This window comes from Sprattus sprattus, assembly GCF_963457725.1.
Source record: "Sprattus sprattus genome assembly, chromosome: 1".
NCBI lineage: Eukaryota > Metazoa > Chordata > Actinopteri > Clupeiformes > Clupeidae > Sprattus > Sprattus sprattus.
Window position 1 is genome coordinate 71820990 of NC_137920.1, and position 22299 is coordinate 71843288.

At 49.0% G+C, this 22299-nt stretch overlaps 1 protein-coding gene across 1 annotated transcript in view; it reads left to right on the forward strand.

Moving 5' to 3' along the window:
- The window catches only part of tmem151a (transmembrane protein 151A), a gene marked incomplete at both ends in the record, with an annotated part of 26444 nt that extends 17694 nt beyond the window's left edge, over positions 1 to 8750 (forward strand). The window contains 3 exon segments of the mRNA XM_080854912.1: positions 4357 to 4812; positions 7457 to 8442; positions 8444 to 8750. Coding sequence (XP_080711038.1) covers positions 4357 to 4812; positions 7457 to 8442; positions 8444 to 8750 — 1749 coding nt within the window.
- Between the last annotated feature and the right edge of the window lie 13549 nt (positions 8751 to 22299).

Below are 22299 nucleotides of genomic sequence, written 5' to 3' on the forward strand. Positions count from 1 at the left end.
TATATATTTACCCTTGTCTCTGTCATGTTATATTATTTACCCCTGCTTCTGTCATGTTATATTATTTACCCTTGTCTCTGTCATGTTATATTATTTACCCTCGTCTCTGTCATGTTATATTATTTACCCCCTGTCTCTGTCATGTTATATTATTTACCCCTGCTTCTGTCATGTTATATTATTTACCCTCGTCTCTGTCATGTTATATTATTTACCCCTGCTTCTGTCATGTTATGTTATTTACCCTCGTCTCTGTCATGTTATATTATTTACCCCTGCTTCTGTCATGTTATATTATTTACCCTCGTCTCTGTCATGTTATATTATTTACCCCTGCTTCTGTCATGTTATATATTTACCCTCGTCTCTGTCATGTTATATTATTTACCCCTGTCTCTGTCATGTTATATATTTACCCTCGTCTCTGTCATGTTATATTATTTACCCCTGCTTCTGTCATGTTATATTATTTACCCTCGTCTCTGTCATGTTATATTATTTACCCCTGCTTCTGTCATGTTATATTATTTACCCCTGCTTCTGTCATGTTATATATTTACCCCTGCTTCTGTCATGTTATATATTTACCCTCGTCTCTGTCATGTTATATTATTTACCCCTGCTTCTGTCATGTTATATTATTTACCCTCGTCTCTGTCATGTTATATTATTTACCCCTGCTTCTGTCATGTTATATTATTTACCCCTGCTTCTGTCATGTTATATATTTACCCCTGCTTCTGTCATGTTATATATTTACCCTCGTCTCTGTCATGTTATATATTTACCCTCGTCTCTGTCCAGTCAAACACCCCCTTCCATTTTGAACTCCCTTCTCAAAGGCGTCAATGGCCTGCTCATTTTACCTCTGCGTTTCCTTCCCTCTCAATCTCCCTCTATCTCCTTTCCTTTCTAACTGTCTTTCACTCTCACTCTTTCCTTCTCTCTGTCTCTCTCCCTCTCTCTTTCTTTTGAACTGTCTTCCTCTCTCACTCTTTCTCACACTTTTTCTCTCTGTCTCCCCCCCTTTCTCTTTCTCTCTAACTGTCTTCCTCTCTCTCTCTCTCTCTCTCTCTCTCTCTCTCTTTCTCTCTGACATACCCAAACGCCGGGTTGTTTCTCTAAGTACCCCTCCTGACACTCTCTTTCTAAGCCAAATGGCTCTCTGCCGCCCCTCCACTGACGTCTCCTACCTCTCCCTCTCTCACCTCCACTGACATCTCCTAACTCTCCCTCTCCCACCTCCACTGACGTCTCCTAACTCTCCCTCTCCCACCTCCACTGACGTCTCCTAACTCTCCCTCTCTCACCTCCACTGACGTCTCCTAACTCTCCCTCTCTCACCTCCACTGACGTCTCCTAACTCTCCCTCTCCCACCTCCACTGACGTCTCCTAACTCTCCCTCTCTCACCTCCACTGACGTCTCCTAACTCTCCCTCTCCCACCTCCACTGACGTCTCCTACCTCTCCCTCTCCCACCTCCACTGACGTCTCCTAACTCTCCCTCTCCCACCTCCACTGACGTCTCCTAACTCTCCCTCTCCCACCTCCACTGACGTCTCCTACCTCTCCCTCTCCCACCTCCACTGACGTCCCCTAACTCTCCCTCTCCCACCTGCAGTAGCATCTCCTAACTCTCCCTCTCCCACCTCCACTGACGTCTCCTAACTCTCCCTCTCCCACCTCCACTGACGTCTCCTACCTCTCCCTCTCCCACCTCCACTGACGTCTCCTAACTCTCCCTCTCCCTCTCCCACCTCCACTGACGTCTCCTTACTCTCCCTCTCCCACCTCCACTGACGTCTCCTACCTCTCCCTCTCCCACCTCCACTGACGTCTCCTAACTCTCCCTCTCCCACCTGCAGTAGTGTCTCCTACCACTCCCTCTCCCACCTCCACTGACGTCTCCTAACTCTCCCTCTCCCACCTCCACTGACATCCCCTAACTCTCCCTCTCCCACCTCCACTGACGTCCCCTAACTCTCCCTCTCCCACCTCCACTGACGTCTCCTACCTCTCCCTCTCTCACCTCCACTGACATCCCCTAACTCTCCCTCTCCCACCTCCACTGACGTCTCCTAACTCTCCCTCTCCCACCTCCACTGACGTCTCCTACCTCTCCCTCTCCCACCTCCACTGACGTCTCCTAACTCTCCCGCTCCCTCTCCCACCTCCACTGACGTCTCCTAACTCTCCCTCTCCCTCTCCCACCTCCACTGACGTCTCCTACCTCTCCCTCTCCCTCTCCCACCTCCACTGACGTCTCCTAACTCTCCCTCTCCCACCTCCACTGACATCCCCTACCTCTCCCTCTCTCACCTCCACTGACGTCTCCTAACTCTCCCTCTCTCACCTCCACTGACGTCTCCTAACTCTCCCTCTCCCACCTCCACTGACGTCTCCTACCTCTCCCTCTCCCACCTCCACTGACGTCTCCTAACTCTCCCTCTCCCACCTCCACTGACGTCTCCTAACTCTCCCTCTCCCACCTCCACTGACGTCTCCTACCTCTCCCTCTCCCACCTCCACTGACGTCCCCTAACTCTCCCTCTCCCACCTGCAGTAGCGTCTCCTAACTCTCCCTCTCCCACCTCCACTGACGTCTCCTAACTCTCCCTCTCCCACCTCCACTGACGTCTCCTACCTCTCCCTCTCCCACCTCCACTGACGTCTCCTAACTCTCCCTCTCCCACCTGCAGTAGCGTCTCCTAACTCTCCCTCTCCCACCTCCACTGACGTCTCCTTACTCTCCCTCTCCCACCTCCACTGACGTCTCCTACCTCTCCCTCTCCCACCTCCACTGACGTCTCCTAACTCTCCCTCTCCCTCTCCCACCTCCACTGACGTCTCCTTACTCTCCCTCTCCCACCTCCACTGACGTCTCCTACCTCTCCCTCTCCCACCTCCACTGACGTCTCCTAACTCTCCCTCTCCCACCTGCAGTAGTGTCTCCTACCTCTCCCTCTCCCACCTCCACTGACGTCTCCTAACTCTCCCTCTCCCACCTCCACTGACATCCCCTAACTCTCCCTCTCCCACCTCCACTGACGTCCCCTAACTCTCCCTCTCCCACCTCCACTGACGTCTCCTAACTCTCCCTCTCCCACCTCCACTGACATCCCCTAACTCTCCCTCTCCCACCTCCACTGACGTCTCCTACCTCTCCCTCTCCCACCTCCACTGACATCCCCTAACTCTCCCTCTCCCACCTCCACTGACGTCCCCTAACTCTCCCTCTCCCACCTCCACTGACGTCTCCTACCTCTCCCTCTCTCACCTCCACTGACGTCCCCTAACTCTCCCTCTCCCACCTCCACTGACATCTCCTAACTCTCCCTCTCCCACCTCCACTGACGTCTCCTAACTCTCCCTCTCCCACCTCCACTGACGTCTCCTACCTCTCCCTCTCCCACCTCCACTGACGTCTCCTAACTCTCCCTCTCCCTCTCCCACCTCCACTGACGTCTCCTTACTCTCCCTCTCCCACCTCCACTGACGTCTCCTACCTCTCCCTCTCCCACCTCCACTGACGTCTCCTAACTCTCCCTCTCCCACCTGCAGTAGTGTCTCCTACCTCTCCCTCTCCCACCTCCACTGACGTCTCCTAACTCTCCCTCTCCCACCTCCACTGACATCCCCTAACTCTCCCTCTCCCACCTCCACTGACGTCCCCTAACTCTCCCTCTCCCACCTCCACTGACGTCTCCTAACTCTCCCTCTCCCACCTCCACTGACATCCCCTAACTCTCCCTCTCCCACCTCCACTGACGTCCCCTAACTCTCCCTCTCCCACCTCCACTGACGTCTCCTAACTCTCCCTCTCCCACCTCCACTGACATCCCCTAACTCTCCCTCTCCCACCTCCACTGACGTCCCCTAACTCTCCCTCTCCCACCTCCACTGACGTCTCCTAACTCTCCCTCTCCCACCTCCACTGACGTCTCCTAACTCTCCCTCTCCCACCTCCACTGACGTCTCCTACCTCTCCCTCTCCCACCTCCACTGACGTCTCCTAACTCTCCCTCTCCCACCTCCACTGACGTCTCCTAACTCTCCCTCTCCCACCTGCAGTAGTGTCTCCTAACTCTCCCTCTCCCACCTCCACTGACGTCTCCTAACTCTCCCTCTCCCACCTCCACTGACGTCTCCTAACTCTCCCTCTCCCACCTCCACTGACGTCTCCTACCTCTCCCTCTCCCTCTCCCACCTCCACTGACATCTCCTACCTCTCCCTCTCCCTCTCCCACCTGCAGTAGCATCTCCTAACTCTCCCTCTCACACCTGCAGCAACATTCCCTAACTCTCCCACCTCCACTGACGTCTCCTACCTCTCCCTCTCCCTCTCCCACCTGCAGCAGCGTCCCCTGAAGCAGTCCCTGGGCGGCTCACTGTGTCGAGAGTCTCACTGGAAATGCCTGCTGCTGACGCTGCTGATGATTGGCTGCTTCTGCACGCTGGGCTGGTGCTCCCTCTACCGCGTCACCGTCATGGCAACCGACGACCAGGGACACGCCTACTACTACGGCGACCGGGCGCGGCTCTACCACGACAGCCCCTGCTCCAACGGCTACGTCTACATCCCGCTGGCCTTCCTCGCCATGCTCTACCTGGTCTACCTGGTGGAGTGCTGGCACTGCTACTCCAAGACGGCCCACCTGCCGCAGGTGGAGACGGCGCAGGTGTACGAGCGCGTGACCAGGCTGCAGCAGGCCACGCCCTGCATCTGGTGGAAGGCCATCAGCTACCACTACGTGCGCCGCACGCGCCAGGTCACGCGCTACCGCAACGGAGACGCATACACCACCACACAGGTAGGCCTGGGTCTGAACGCATACACCACCACACAGGTAGGCCTGGGTCTGAACGCATACACCACCACACAGGTAGGCCTGGGTCTGTATGCATACACCACCACACAGGTAGGCCTGGGTCTGAACGCATACACCACCACACAGGTAGGGTCTGAACGCATACACCACCACACAGGTAGGCCTGGGTCTGTATGCATACACCACCACACAGGTAGGACTGGGTCTGTATGCATACACCACCACACAGGTAGGCCTGGGTCTGTATGCATACACCACCACACAGGTAGGCCTGGGTCTGTACGCATACACCACCACACAGGTACGCCTGGAGGGGAGGGGATATACAGTATATATATACACATCAGTGTGTGTGAGGGTGTGTGTGTAAGCGAGAGAGTTATAGTGTGTGTGTATGTGTGTCTCTGTGTGTCTGTGTGCACAGATATGCGTGCAAATGTGTGTATATCACAGAACAGACACACAGGTATTAGTGAAGAGAAAAAAGAGCAAAATTCTAACAGACTGTAACCGGGTAAAATGTATGACAAGTCTCTCCTAACTGGCAGTGAATTTAAAGATCATCTGACTCGGGCACAGAACAACCAGGAGACAACAGCCTTTTGGTTTGCCTGCTGTCTACAGCTCAGAACAACCAGGAGACAACAGCCTTTTGGTTAGCCTGCTGTCTACAGCTCAGAACAACCAGGAGACGACAGCCTTTTGGTTTGCCTGCTGTCTACAGCTCAGAACAACCAGGAGACAACAGCCTTTTGGTTAGCCTGCTGTCTACAGCTCAGCACCTTCTTCTGTGATTGAAGTATACTGTGCTCATGCCATCTCTCCCAGCTTCCATCCTCTGTGGTCTTTGAGTGCAGAATGATGAGTGGAATTACAATCGCATATAAAAAAGCTCATTTGGGATCTTGTCGAATCATTTTTGTACTAATAGACTGTTCGTTTGCAGGAAAGCATAGTCTTTAATTGAGACACATGATTAGGATTACGTTTAATTACTTGAGATATTAGTTGTACAATAAATGAACCACGCAGCCATGCCAGTAAAGCCATGTCATAGCAGGTGCATGTGAAGAGAGAGTCGTGTGATATGGTACCACAGTGAAGATGCCTATGCCAGTATCCTAGAGATATGTGTACGGTACTAAAAACGACATTGTTGAAGTGCATAGCAACTGTCCCTAGAGGCATGGCTTAAGAGACAAGCCAAAAAAAGCTAAATATAAAATATGTAATTTTTGTCTGATTAGCATTTTCCCCCCGTCAGAACCTCTTTATGGCATACTCATTGTTCTCTCCTCAATCTCGAAAATGATCCTTTTGATCTTGAAGCTTGCAATTTGAGCCCAGGGCATTGTTGTTGTTATTGTTGATGTGTTGTTGATGTTTGTTCTGCAGCACTCATGGCTGTAAATGACACCCAAAGTCTGCAAAGGCTGGCTGGGGGTGTTTCGCGCCATCTTCTCCACACATGCGTGCTTGACCTAGACCTTCACAGAAACAGTGTTTTCTTCCACAGAAAGACTGTTTTGATTGAATTAGCATAAAAACACGATCAACAGCTGATTACACAGACAGGGGGTTGACGTAGTTTGGTCCCATACTGAGTGTCAAAAAAACTTAAAATCAGACAAAGGGTCTGAAAAATCAGAACCAATCTAAAATGTACGTATGTCATGTTCATTGTACCCATCTATGTTTGACTTGTTTCCCTCACTGGCTAAATGTAGTTAACTGTGTTTTTTAACCTGTGATTATTTAAGCAATATAGCACGAGTGGGAGTGGGGTAGGTAAGGGATAATCCCACGGGTGGTTTTCGGCCGTAGCCACCGAGGCTGAACTGTTGGTATGTTGACGGATAATCCAACTCATGGAACGTCTCTCGTCCAATCAGAAACAGCTAAATAACTCGATAGAACCCAATTGTTTTATAATTGTTAATATATACCCTAATCTTCTACTTTCAGATGTATATTGAAATGTGTATAAGTCACCAACCTTGTCTCACTCTCTCTCCCCCACCCTCTCTCTCTCTCTCTCTCCCACCCCAACCTCTCTCTCTCTCTCTCTCTCTCTCTCTCCCACCCCACCCTCTCTCTCTCTCTCTCTCTCTCTCTCTCTCACTCTCTCTCCCCACCCTCTCTCTCTCTCTCTCTCTCTCTCACTCTCTCTCCCCACCCTCTCTCTCTCTCTCTCTCTCTCTCCCACCCCACCCTCTCTCTCTCTCTCTCTCTCTCTCCCACCCTCTCTCTCTCTCTCTCTCTCTCTCACTCTCTCTCCCCACCCTCTCTCTCTCTCTCTCTCTCTCATTCTCTCTCCCCACCCTCTCTCTCTCTCTCTCTCTCTCTCTCATTCTCTCTCCCCACCCTCTCTCTCTCTCTCTCTCTCTCTCTCCCCCACCCTCTCTCCCTCTCTCTCTCTCTCTCTCTCTCTCCCACCCTCTCTCTCTCTCTCTCTCACTCTCTCTCCCCACCCTCTCTCTCTCTCTCTCTCTCTCTCTCTCATTCTCTCTCCCCACCCTCTCTCTCTCTCTCTCTCTCTCATTCTCTCTCCCCACCCTCTCTCTCTCTCTCTCTCTCGCTCTCTCTCTCTCTCTCTCCCCACCCTCTCTCTCCCCCTCTCTCTCAGGTGTATCATGAGCGGGTGAACACACACGCGTCCAGCTGTGAGTTTGACTACTCGAGGCACGGCGTGAAGGACATCTCCAAGCAGCTGCAGGGCCTGCTGGACCACCCGGCGGTCCGCCTGCGCTTCACCAAGTGCTTCAGCTTCGCCTGCGCCCGCGCCGAGAGCGCCTACCTCACCCAGCGCGCCCGCTTCTTCAGCGACAACGAGGGCCTGGACGATTACATGGAGGCGAGGGAGGGCATGCACCTGAAGAACGTGGACTTCCGCGAGCATATGCTGGCCTTCCCGGAGCCGGCGTGCCAGCCCTGGTTCTCGCGCCGCGGCGTCTTCTGGCTGGCCTCCGCGCTGCTCCTCTCCTGGCCGCTGCGCGTGGTGGCCGAGTACCGCACCGCCTACGTGCACTACCACGTGGAGAAGCTGTTCGGCGAGAACGAGGACGCCAACGACAACGAGAGTCCCGGCGGCGAGTACGGGCACCCGGGCCTGGAGAACGGCGGGCGCGGCCGCGGCGGCCCCACGCTGCGGGTTATCTCGCGCGTCAACACCGTGGACATCACCGAGCTGGAGTGGCACATCCGCTGCAACCAGCAGATGGTGCCCAGCTACTCCGAGGCGCTGCTCATGGACCTGGACCTGGGCATCGGCGGTGGTGCCGGCGGCGGCAGCGCTGGCTACACCAATGGCAACGGGCCGAGCCAGCGGCGCCGCCGCCACTCCAGCTACCTGCTCCAGAGCTGCCCTCGCTGCCACCGCTCCAGCAGCAGCTCCTCCCTGCCCTCGCGCGTCAGGGGCAACGTGGCGATGGGCGCGGGCTCTCTGCCCTGCGGCGTGGGGGCAGCGGTGGGAGGGGTCGGGGGCCGCTTGGGGCTGAGTCGCAGCGGGTTTTCGCTGGGCCGCCTCCACGCGGTGAGGCACCGCCGACCTTGCCTGTTCCACTCACGCAGCCTGGGAGGAGGCGTGGGGGGGAGAGCGAACGAGGGGGGGGGGGGGAGGGGGTGGGTTTCTTGGCCTGGGGTTCCGTGTGGCGGACGAGGAGAGACGAGGAGTGCTGGAGGGAGAGGGATTGGAGGATGAAGAGGAGGAAGAGGAGGAGGAGGAAGAGGAGAGGGTGAGACAGGAGAGGAGAAGAAGGGAGGAGAGAGGAGAGGCTGACGAGGAGAGGGGAGGTGTGGTCGAGGTGAGGGACGGGGACAGAGAACGTCCGCCGGCATATGAGGAGGCGCTGCGCCTCCCGGTGCTCATCGTCCATGGCGACGAGAGTTGCCATGGCAGCAGGGACATTGACACAGGGTAGGAGGGGGAAAGCTAAATCCACAGACGTGTGAAGAAGACGAGACCGAGGACTGGGAACGGACACGCAGAAGGAGCTGGTTAGAGAAACAGGAGAGGGGGTATCCTGGGAATTCCAGGACCGCCGGGAAAAAAAGGTCGAACAAATATTGGAAATGTGAGAATGGAAAAAAGAGAGTTAGCAGTTAGCAGTAAGCAGTTAGCGTAGGGAGAGACTGTCACCCAGAAACCTCCAGCACGTGTCTTCCTCCACACGGCTAGCCTAAAACAAGCTGTAGTGTTTTAAAAAGCAGAGCAGTCAAATGAAACAAATAAACAACAACACACAAAAAGAACACAATTCTTCAGTGAATGTATCAGACCTTGCCCAGGATTCTCCTCGCAGGTCCACACAGCACTGCGGCGCTCCAAAGCAGCTGAGTAGTTTTCTATGACCCACAATGTGAGGTCAGTCAGGCTTTACACTCCTCCTCCTTCCTCTGCTCCGGCGCCCTTGACTTTACCTTTACCTCACACTCTCTCCTCCATTTAATCATTTTTAGTCTGAATACCCATTTAGGCTGCAGGACACTGAAGGCTATGGATCTCCAAACTGCAGTCCACTGGATCTGCTATAAGGAATCAGGGTTGATTAGGAGCATGTGGCAGCTATTGTGATTCACTCTCATGCCACACAGATCTTCCAAATCCACGCTGTTAATCTCCATCAGGTAGACTCGCGCTGTGCTGAGACAGCTTGCTATAGAAGCTATTCAAGTCTAGCTTGATGAAGAAGGAAGACTGGAAGGAACAAAAGTGGAAGCCTTGCAGTAGAGGGGTAGAGGCCTAGCCTAGCTTCATCATGTAGACCCTGACAGACAGGCAGGCAGGCAGGCAGGCAGGCAGGCAGGCAGACAGACAGACAGACAGACAGACAGACAGACAGACAGACAGACAGATCTGAGTCAGCCTCCCTCTATAGCCTCCTCTGTGATCTGAGCCGCCATCTCACCTCAGGAGCAGGAAAGAGGTGGAAACTAAGAATGTCACAGAGAGAGAGCAGATGGGCTGTTTTGTTAGTGGTGAAGAATGAACAAAAAAGAGCCTGACAGAGTTACAGGGAGGAATTGGCAAGAGAGACATGGAGGAGAATGGAAATCGAAATACTGAGAGTACCAAAGGAATATAGTGTTTAGTAAGGGTTAGCAAGAGAGAGAAACAGAGAGAGAGAGAGAGAGAGAGAGAGAGGAGTGGGAAAGAGAGAGAGAAACAATAGACTCCAGCTGGATGTGTCTCCCCATTAGGAGCGAGAGGAGTAGGAGAGAGAGAGACACAGAATGACAGAGAGAGAAAGACAGAGAGAGCAGAAAGAGACAGAGAGAGGAGTGAGAGAAATACACAGAGAGGAGAAAGAGACAGAGGAAAGAGAGAGGGGAGAGAGAGACAGAGAGAGGAGAGAGAGAGACAGAGAGAGGAGAGAGAGAGACAGAGAGAGGAGAGAGAGAGACAGAGAGAGGAGAGAGAGAGACAGAGAGAGGAGAGAGACAGGCAGAGAGAGGAGAGAGATAGACAGAGAGAGGAGAGAGACAGGCAGAGAGAGGAGAGAGAGAGACAGAGAGAGGAGAGAGACAGACAGAGAGAGGAGAGAGACAGGCTGAGAGAAGAGAAAGGGATGAGTACAGAGGCGGTGCTGAGCGCTCTGGGGAGCTGGATTGATTTCCTGAGTGGAGGATGAAAGAGGAACAGGAAGTTAGGGATGAGAGTAAGCAGAGGAGGAGTAGTAAAAGATGGCCAATTACTGCTCGTCACTACCTCTGATTGGGCGCAGTGTGTGCTTGTTTCTCCACACAAAGCATCTCTTCTCTTCTGCTCTCTACCTGGGGTGGGTCAGGGGGCTGCACCTGCAGGAGTCAGGCCCCACAGCCACAGTGTGTGCTTGCAGACAGACAGACAGACAGACAGACAGACAGACAGACAGACAGACAGACAGACAGACAGACAGACAGACAGACAGACAGACAGACAGACAGACAGACAGACAGACAGACAGACAGAGTCAGGCCCCACAGTCACAGTGTGTGCTTGCAGCGCCGCCTTTAGACTCTCTAGGGGGGGATTTGTCATCCATCTACTGCTGAATATCACACAATCTACCCACACACAGACACACAGACACACAAACATTCACGTTTGCTTAAGCTTTAACACACTGTTCCACAGATACATGTGTACACACACTTTCTCTCTCGCTTTCTCTCTTTTGCAAGAGCTATTTTGCAAGAGCTATCAGACACTCTCACTCTTCTCACACGCACACACACTCACTTCTCACACGCACACACAGACACAGACACAGACACAGACACAGACACAGACACAGACACAGACACAGACACAGACACAGACACAGACACAGACACAGACACAGACTGATATCACATCAGTGACACCTCCTGATCATTGCTGCATGTTGTGCCACCACTGTGCATTATGTATTTGGGAATGTTATGCCTTTTTTGTTCTGCTCTATTTTTTAAGAAATTGTATTTCTTTGTCACGTACCATTAATAAGGAGAGGATTTTGGTGTGTGTGTGTGTCTTTGTCATGTACCATAACTGACGAGGGTTTTGGTGTGAGACTGCAACACGCACACGCACAAACGCACACACGCACACACGCACACATGCATATGCACACGCACACGCACATGCACACGCACTAACATGCACACACGCACACAGATCCTAAAAACGGATCCTAAAAACGGGTATTTCAAAGCAAATCTGATCCTGAAGATTCAGATTCAGATTCAGATTTGGGAATCCAATCCTGCCTTTGATCTGGATTAAACACTGCTGTTGAGTATTTCAAAATTTAAGTGGGAAATCTGGATCAGTTTGATCCTTAAAATCAGGATCACCCTGATCCCACCTCAGAGGTGGATTTGAGGGAGATTACATGTAAAGGTTTGAAGAGTTTAGGTGTAACTGCTCCCAAAGTTCTTTGTTTGATACAGTAATTCACTGATGTTTGATCAATGTTTATTTTCGTTGCACTTTCCTTTCTTTTTCAGAAAACACAGCGAAAGTTTGAATATGAATGCCTTACAGTTTTTTGTTAAGTTATACTTACTGATAAAAGAATCCACTGAAAATCAGTCAAATTTATTTATTAACATGCATTCAGCACACAAACTTAATTTTCATAGCCAAAACTCAAAAGGTTATGCCAATTGGAGCAGGTCTGTTAACTGGCTGTCTTCTCTTCCCACAGACATCTGTAAAGAAAAACTAATATTAAAGTTTTAGGGCTGTCCCTTTTGTTGACAACTGTTTCATAAAAAGATATGTACAACACATTTTGAAATCTACACTCAATGCCTTGCGGGTGAATGCATTCAAATGGACTGTGGACCGCGACATACAGACGCTAGCCTATTTACTAGCTTGTTAGCTCCTTAACACAGGAGTCAATGGAGCAGCGTTAGCTCGCATTAGCGCGAACTCTGCTTAATTAGAGATCGCCGAGCTCTTCTTTCAACTTTGTGCTGATTTAAGTAATTGGTTAACTCAATATAATGATTGCCCTTCATCTAGTCTAAGGACGCATCAACACTGGCCAAGATTATACTTTAATTTAGAGACAAAAGTTGAGCTAGCTTCTCCTTTTCCTGGTAAAAGTTAGCTCCCTTTCCTGTTTCCTGTCTGTGATCCAGGGGGCGGGACGGATTTGGACATCCCAATCTGCCGGTATCAAGATCACTCTGATCCAATCCAGCAAAGTTTTGAAATACCGGGATAGATCAGGTTGATCCGTGGCTGAAGACAGGGGGATTTGGTTATCCAGATCATTCTGATCTGGATTACAAGTTTTGAAATACCGGCCCCTGGTGTACCCAGTTATCAACTAACACAGTGCCCACTAACACAGCAATGAGTGAAACAAACGGACACGTACACTCACAACAAAATCAGCCGTTTCTTACATGTGACTATTGGGGAAGGAATGGGATGGTTTGAGACGGGTCTGATGAGGCTCAGAGCAGTCTTTTGTAATGTCAAAATGTTGTAATGTCAAAATGTTGTCGTTTTGTGATGAATGTGTCTTCACATGCTGATGGCTCAGTACACTCTGAGAAGTCACCTCACACCTGGAGACCATCCACAGCTCTATAGTAGCTCTGACACAACTCACTTATAACGAACCAATCAGAATAAGAACTCAAAGACATACAAGGAATTTGTCTCGGTTATGAGGGGTGGGGTGTGTATGTGTGTGTGGAGGGGGGGGGGGGGGGGGGACAAAGACAGTTTACCACAAGGAACATAGACATAAATATCAAAATCTGAGCAGAATCAATTCAATATACAAATTTACATGAACTTACATGAACACACACACCCTTAAACACACCCACACACACTTACACACACTTACACACATAGCCCAACAAAGAATGTGTGTGACATGCACAAGGTGGAGGCGGTTGGGAGAACCTAATGGGCTGGGAGGAGTTATTTGTCCGGTTATTGAGTTTCATCCGGGGCTAGCTTCCGCCAGGATTGCTGACTCTGACTTTCATGAATGGAAGATCCTATGGCAGCTTCGGGACGAGAGCGGTGGCTACGAGATGCCTGGGTGGGGAGGTGGGGCGTGTGTATGCGATGTCTCTCCATGCCTCACCCCTTGTCTGCACAGAAATTCAGTTACTGATGTTGTCAGACACACACACACACACACACACACACACACATGCGGAGGCGCACCGTCACACAATAACACAAGGCACAAAAGAACAAGCGAGCGCCCAAACAAACCTAAATTTAGAGGCTGTAGACCTTTAGCGCTTAGGCATTCGCTAGGTGTAGATCCGCACTCACACACTGACTCACAGACACACACACACACACACACACACACACACACACACACACACACTGACAGGAGTGCACACATACACTGAGAGGAGTGCACACACACACACACGGACACACACACACCTTCAGTGCTTAGGCACCTGCCTGGTGTAGATCTGCACTCACCCACCGACTCACAGACAAACAAGCACAAGCATTCATCCACTGTCGCGAAGGATGCTGGGATTGATGCGTAGAGGAGCTGTCATACTGCCTGGCCGCTGAGTCTGTGACGAGCGCCCGGACACGTCCTGGCACAGCGGAGGGGTACGTTCTGCTCCCCACCAAAGGGACAGGGACACAGCAGAGGGCCACTCAACATATTGTAAACATGACTTCGGCTACTGCAACTACTGCTAGAGTTTCTGTTCCTTTAGGCCTTTAGGGTGATGCAGAGGAGTGTATACCAGTGGTGTGTGATGGGGATGACTGGGGGTGAATACAAATAAAGCCTAACTGCTTGACTTGGAAGCTTGTGTGCTGTCAATTTGTTTGATGTCTTATCAATTACAACATGCGCTCTATATTTTGCATGTAATTCAGATGTGTGTTACTATTTCTTTACAAATCGCCAAATGAATACATTCAGCATTTATTTCAGTCAGCAACATCACTGCCAAAGGTTTTTTTGCAGCTCTAGGCTGAAAAAAATGAAATCTAATCCTGTCATAGATAACTGCATCATTTATCAAATATGATAGTTCCCACTGAAAGCAGTGTAGTTAAACATTCTGCCTAATCTAAAAGCAGAAGACCGCAGGCCCTCAGCGCATAAGTGAACACACATTTCACGCCCAATCATTTCTGACCATACGATCCCCCCTGGGTGTGCAAGTGACCTGTATCTAGCAAGTCTCCCGTGGCAACACACGGTTTCTATGGCAGCATCCCTTGGGTCACCATGAGGTCAGCAGACATCAATAAGGATCCTGTCATGGCAGGTCACGAGAGGGCACAGGACGCCTGCTGTCACATCGCCATGGCGATGCATCCTTCCTTTTAATGGGTCAGAATCCTGCCCGGGGGTCGGGTTACTTTACTGTCCCCAGAAGAAACAAGAAACAAAGCACTGCACAGCACTGCCAACACATGTGTCTTGTGAAACACACACCCATGCCACACCCATGACCTAGCTATAGATCTGGCTAGCTGTCTGTTTGCCTGTCCACCCTGTATTCTTGAGCACATTTAGCTGGTACCCACAGGGGAAAGGGGCTTCAAGTCATCAATGACCAGCCATGCAGGAGACCCCTGGGGTCTGACTCCCAGTCCTCCTGCAACCCCGCGGAGAGCACCACTCTATATGACGGATCTGGTGCTGATCCAGTTCTGTTCTGGGCTGGATCAGGGGCTTATCCAAAACCATAGACAGACGGCAAATATCTGCCACGTCATCTTTAGTGGTCCTGTAGTTAGCCCAGTGTCTGGGCAGTGGTAGAAAGCAAGCATGTATCCCTCTGCCCGACCACCATCATCTTTAGTTTAACTAAGATATTAAGAAAATGAAAATGTTTGCAATTCCTGGAATTTCTAAATCATATCCTTGGCATAGATAGTCTACTTTTAAAATATCATGATATTTATAGTTCATGAAAGGCCTATAGAAGGCTATCTAGGTGTAAATTGAAGACCAATGTTATTCACGGGTCACATCTAAAAAACCTTAAGGGTGGGTGAAAATGACCAAAGAAGTATACACGAGTAAAGAAAAACAGCGGGCCGTTTGTCTGTAACTCACCAGCGAAAACCGACGGAGCCTCTCCGTCCCCAGTGGGCCGACAGCTGTCCACTGGCCCTCCGCTGTCACGGAGAATAGGAGTGGATGAGGCCCTCAGACATATTTATATATTTATTTAATTGGAAATATAGACAGACCTGTGAACGTGCATGTTTATGGCAGAGCTGGCAGCACAGTTTAAAAACCCATTACTCTACTGTTCTACTCTTATTTTATATTTTGCCTGTCTTTACAAACACACACACACACGTTCTTAGTAGGGCATTATGCTCGTTACGCTGTCTTGCGTAATTTCGAAAAACAAACTCTTGTGCCTGCGTTAGCCTCCCAGTTGGAGGTATTGTTTCTAAACGGATTGTGTCCATAGAAACTCAACCCACACATTGTACGACGAGATGGAAGAAGCGCTACACTGTTCTTGCGCATAAACCAGGCCTACACTACAGCGCCACCTTGTGTTGTAATGATGGGACAACAATCATAAGCAGCTTCATGAACGTGACTTGCCATTTGTCATGATGTCCCTTGCAGAGGACGTACCATTTCCCGAAGCCTGGCCATAAGCCTGTTGACTGATTATTTTAAATAACTACAAGTTATTGCAGTTTATGAGCAGTCGAGGATAACCGTGTTGATATTTGTCGGGAGGATTCCATGTTTGAAGTTGCTAAGCTGTCATGCGTCAGGGTTGTCACCTGGTCACCCGTGCCCTTCTGAGACGTAACTGAGCTGATTTCTCGGTTTGTTGCTCTGGGAGACTCTCCCCTCCCCCCATCCCGTCACCTCCACCGGGACTCCCGCCCTCCCTCGCCACTTAATCAGGCTCTGAGGGAAAGGGACCGCTCGGTTATCGTCACATATCAGCAGTCAGCTATACACTGCCGCGGAAATTACTGCAGAGAGAGTAGAGGACGGCGAAGGACAAAGCAGAAGCAGGAGCAGGAGCAGGAGCAGAGAAGGGGGCAGCATTACATCAACTCCGCATTCATGAGCAGTCAGGTAAGAGTGCCAGACCCGTGTCCCCACGGCTGAGTGAACTACCGCAGAGGCACAAACTTCCCATGCACCCACCCACCCCCCCCAACCTAGATGTTCCTCTTTAGTCCTAAGGTATAAGGTCCGTGTGTGGTGACAGCAAACAAACCACGCTGTAAAGTGGATAAATGAGATTGAGGGTGAAATGTTGATTTGCTTAAGTTGCTCCCCATAACATGTGTAGTGTGTTCTGCGTATGTGTGATTGTTGTGCATTCCTGTCAAGAGTTCCTATGTCAATCGCCTGACTCAACTGACTCAGATGTGGCTCTGACCAGGTGATGTTCCAGAGTAAGCTAGATCATTTCTGGGATACTGGGCTGTCACTCTTGTGTGAAGAGTTTAGTTACAGTGTTAAGTTTTATAGTTTTACGCAGAAGAGAAGGGAAGACTAGATCACAGCTAAGTGCACTGATAGTGAAGGAGATCTATTCTGGTCTGGCTTAAGTTTGACCTAAAACCCGTCCTCCATTATACTGCAGATGAAAAGGCTGGCCTGAACACCATCTACAGCAGATATTCATCTTCTTTCTTCTTCTTCTTCTGTCTTCTTGAAACTGATATTGGTACTGCATTATAGGAGTTCTGTTCAATCAGAATTGCACCTGCAGTTGTTCACATTCAGGGTCCCTGTACAAGAAAAATAGCCTGGTAACTATTGTAACTCTTCATAAATACCAGAGCTTGTGTAACTAGTTCAGTCTTTTCCATTCACTGAGGGAGACACAGACAACAGAGAGAGGGAGACTGGGGGAAGGGAGACAGGGAGAGGGAGACAGGGAGAGAGAGAGAGAGAGAGGGAGACAGGGAGAGAGAGAGAGGGAGACAGGGAGAGGGAGAGAGGGAGACAGGGAGAGGGAGAGTAAGAGAGAGAGAGAGGGAGACAGGGAGAGAGAGAGGGAGACAGGGAGAGGGAGAGAGGGAGACAGGGAGAGGGAGAGAGGGAGAGGGAGAGTAAGAGAGAGAGAGAGGGAGACAGGGAGAGAGAGAGGGAGACAGGGAGAGGGAGACAGGGAGAGGGAGAGGGAGACAGGGAGAGAGAGAGGGAGACAGGGAGAGGGAGAGAGGGAGACAGGGAGAGAGAGAGGGAGACAGGGAGGTGAGGCGAGGGACATAATCTGGGAGTAATCAGCTTGCAGCCTCCTTCTAGATGAAAGGACTTACTGGCATGCCACGGCTTCAAAAACACACACACACGCACGCACATGTACACACACACATACACACACAAATCAGGATCAAGGTGGCCAATTACCCTCACAGGTGTCTCATAAGCCACCCTCCTTCGCACACATACCCATCCACACACACACACACACACACACTGCAAAGTCCTGATATAGCTTTATTATACGTATAGACGGGCAGTGGTATACTGTTGCTCCTTGTTTAAGGCAGGTCTGGCAAAGCCGCATGTATCCCTGTGTTCACCAGGTAGCCCATGCCAAAGCATGGCAACATGGCAACATGGCAACATCCATAACATCAAAACATATACAGAGCCATTCATTATCTTCCCAAGAGAATACTGCTGTTGTTTCGTTGTTGTTTTCTTTTATCGCTATTGTTGTTTTTATAATAATAATAATAACAATATGTTTTGGCAACACTGCACATGAACGGTCATGCCATATAAAGCTATTTTAATTTGAAAATTTGAATACACATAACCTGTATACCAAGAGACCTTTAGTTGTGCTCACTTAAGGACGGAATATACATCTACGACTCTGTTACTCCATGGTCACGCAGTTGCCTCGACGGACTTTTTCATTTATGGTTCTCCGACGGTTGTGGCTGCTGCAAAGCAATAATAATTTAAAAAAAGATGGCAGACCAGACTCCGTATTTGTACATAAAAGTTGTCTGTTTGACTTTTTTTGGCTGAGGTTTTTTAAAAGTTATTGATAAATAGACACGGTACAATGTGAAAACCCTGTTTTTGTAACTGAAAAATATGTCAGTGGATTTGCGAGGTGTCTGAGCCAGCCATCTAATGTTAGCATGCTAATACCCACAAAGTGAGGCAGCAGTCAGAAGTTTTGGTCTTGAACTATCTTAAAGGCTTGCAAAAACCTTGCAAACACCAACAATATAGTTACAAAAACAAGTTTGTAAGCATGATAACTGTCTTTTGGCGATGTAGTTGCCGATGGCACGCCATCTTAAATTTTTCACTGTACAAAAGTACCTAGTGCATAACCTGCGAGGCTAGCGGGAATGATAGGTGTGTTTAGCTGTCCATCCTGCCCTTAAAAACTTGCATCAAAAAGTGTGAACTTCCCGAATACTGTTGCTTTATGGCAGCTTTCATTTCTTGAAAGGCACATCCTCCTGCCGACCCCCAGGGGGCGATGTCTCCGGAGGACACCCTGGGGCCACGTGCGGAGGCGCTGCTGGAGCTGGCCGCCAAGCTGCAGAGCCAGTGCCGGGAGCAGAGTGAGCGGACGGCGGTCCTGGTGGCGCAGCTGCGCGGGGAGGCCCACGCCCTGCACAGGCTGGATGATGAGGCCCAGCAGGACATGTCCGAGATGAAGCAGCATATGGACGAGCTCTGGGACACCAAGATGGCCTTTGATGCCAAAACGAGGCAGGCCAGGAAACTCAGCAGGCAGTTCTGAGCGCGTGCGCACACACACACACACACACACACACACACACACACACACACATACACACACACACACACACACACACACACACACACACACACACACACACACACACACACACACACACACACACACACACACACACACACACACACACACACACACACACACACACGCACGCACATGCTTACAGAGAGGAGAGTCCAGCACCTGTAAATGGTTCCATTCTCTGTCAGATAGTAGGTGAGAAGAGATGCTTAACATTTTCCACATAAAGAACCTTTTCTTTCCACTGCTGAAAACTGCTATAAAGGAGATGACGAGACAGTTAACAGACATTTAAGACGTCTGTGAACATGGGCTAGATGAAGCACTCCTGTGGTATGTCCCCACTATCCCCTATGGAGAGGGAGCCTGTTAAGCACAACACTGCTAACGACAGAGAAAAATGTAAAGTTTTTGAAAATCTCTAAAAGCTAAAGTTACGCCAGGGTTCATCTTTTGACTTTATAACAGTTTTCAGTCGTGAGGAACCTTAACGGTACTCAATGACCCTTTCTACCAATAAAGGGCTGTTTTAAAAGAATTTTCAGATTTAACAGAAACTTGGTGAGCCTCTCTTTTTGGGGTGTGCACACCAGTGGCGGCTGGTGGTTTTTAAAGTGAGGGAGGAAGGACTGTGCGCCTGGTTGCCATTGGCCTGCTAATTCCGTTGGTGGCATAAGTATGTGTTTCAGAGTGTTTTTGAGGACTACAGTACAACAAAATACCAGGCAGGGATACAATTGATACAAAGCCACCAGTGTGGCACCATTGTACTTAAAAACCTGGTGGGCAGAATGTCCTTGGACTAGACAAGGCAAGAAGGAAATGATGCAAAGCCAATTAGTCAAATCAGGCCTACTCTTGATTTTAAAAACTACATTCTACATTTTGGGCCTACCATTTGGCCTATTTTCCCCCTCAATTACTAAAGCTATTGGTTATTATTTGACTCATTTTATTTTCAGCTGCAATTGTTTTAAGAAAATTAAGACACAAGACCAAAAGTGATGCCATTTAAAATGCTCTGAATCATTCACTAACATCCTTTCCACAATATTAAACAACGAGTTACAAAGGCAACAAGTAAGAGAGCATTATTTCAGAACTATTAACATGGGCTGTTAGCCTAACATTGTTTGTGGCAAATGTGTATGTTAATGGATGTTTCAGAATGTTGGTCAATGTGTAGGCTAATTCGAATAGATACGAAACACATCGCAATCTGAAACATTCATTAAAAATATCCATTCAGAATGTCAGCTGAACGTGAACAGTCAGACTAACAATAGGCGTATGAACGATTTAAAAACAAAACAGTACAGCCGATTGTTTTTTTATGGTACCAGTGAGCTATAAGTATTTTGCATACCAGTTAGCATTAACGGCAGCGGTTTTACCATTGGGTTTAGTGACTTGGATTTTTGGAACAGGTTTCCCTGTTGTTTTGATACTAACCTTCTCTCTGTAGCTCAATGAATGAAACGGTTTGTTCAATAAAACATGAACAATATCTTCGTTTTCCATTGCACATCCTCTTTATTTGCCATCTTTCTACAACAATCTTTAAGGGTGACGTGTTATCGATATCCTTCTGCAGAGAATGGTATTAATGTCTAATCCCCTCCCTCCAACGCCAAATCCGTTGTTTATTGGTTAAGCGATGTTGGCGCAGACTCAGACGCTAGGGAGGTCTTTCCTCCCCTGGGCAATGTAAGTGAATGAGCCCCAAGAACCGCCAGTATCAGAGACAGATTACATTGATCTCAATGGGAGCCAAAGGGAGGACGTCCTCCGTGCAGTAATTTCTTGTTACGATAGGGGGTGCTAATGTTATTTTAACTCAGGGAAACAAATTATAATATGCATAGTATTAAATACTGATATCAAACTGCATTTTTAAAGGAGTTTAGTCAGTTCAATTACAAAAATACATTTCTCAAAAAGTTTGGGGAGGTTCTTCCTCCGTTTCCTCAATGGAAGAACCTCCTCTGGTGCACACATAATCCCCTAACGGGGCTAAAGGAATGGCTAATGTTATCAAATGTAGAGTTCCATGGTACAGAAGGGTTTAACATTGCAGTCCAGGTTTAATTAAAGGTCAAGATTTATAGCGGAGCATAAACACTAATTAAGTAGCCCAGTCATTCCTTGCAGTCATATGAAAAAAGACATTCATTAATGTTGTTGTATTTGTGATTGATAAAAAATAAAACCCCTAGAGGCTCAAGTACAAAATCCTCCATCATACAGGAACACATAGTGCGGTTACAGTGGCAGTGGATACGTTAGAAAGATATATATATATATTACAAATGTTGGTGTGGATTTCACTGTATGAACTCACTTTCATTCACAACTTAGATTTTATTGGTATGTGTAGATTCCTTTAAATCCATTTGTGATCCATATAGTTGAGCAAAACCTTCCTAAATAGGGAGCAGCGATAAACTGTATGTGTTGTTCATGTACCTCGTATCTCTGAGGAATTACATTTCTTCTGAAAAATAAACTCTTCTGATGACAGTTCTGCCCTCTCTTAAATAGAATACACCCAGACCCCACACCTCCTCCATGTCCACTGGACACTGATTATTCTGCTGATAATGGCACTAAACAGTATCCAGTATTTGGGTCTTGGTTGTGTCTTGGTTCTGTGCAATGCATGTGGAACACTTTAGAAGTTGCTTTTCATTCCAGATGTAGTGGTGGAAAACTTTCGCCTTGAACTTAAGTACTTTAAGTGACATACGTATCAAATGTTTGTCACATATAAATAGGCTATGTAACATGTATGCAAACCCAGGCTATTTCACATGTGTCCAAACTCATGCAAACACATCCCTCCTGTCAATGAAAAAAAAAATGTATCCTGATAACTTTCAACTGTGTGAACATTTTTTGAGTGTAGAAAAATGTGTAGAAATATAGTGAGGTGAGGATGCCTAGCAACAGTGAAGCCAAACTTCTTATCTGTACCAAATGCCATACAGACCATACAGTCAGCTAAACTATATGTAAGTGTGTGTGTGTGTGTGTGTGTGTGTGTGTGTGTGTGTGTGTGTGTGTGTGTGTGTGTGTGTGTATGTGTTCGAGCGTGTGTGTTCGTGTGTGTGTGTGTTGAATTTGGGGTCCCCTTTCACTGAGGTCACCAGATGGTCGTGGGAAGGTCTTTTTGAGAAGTTGTGAGAGGGCAGTGGAGGTCACCGGAGGGTCACTTGGGAGGTTGCT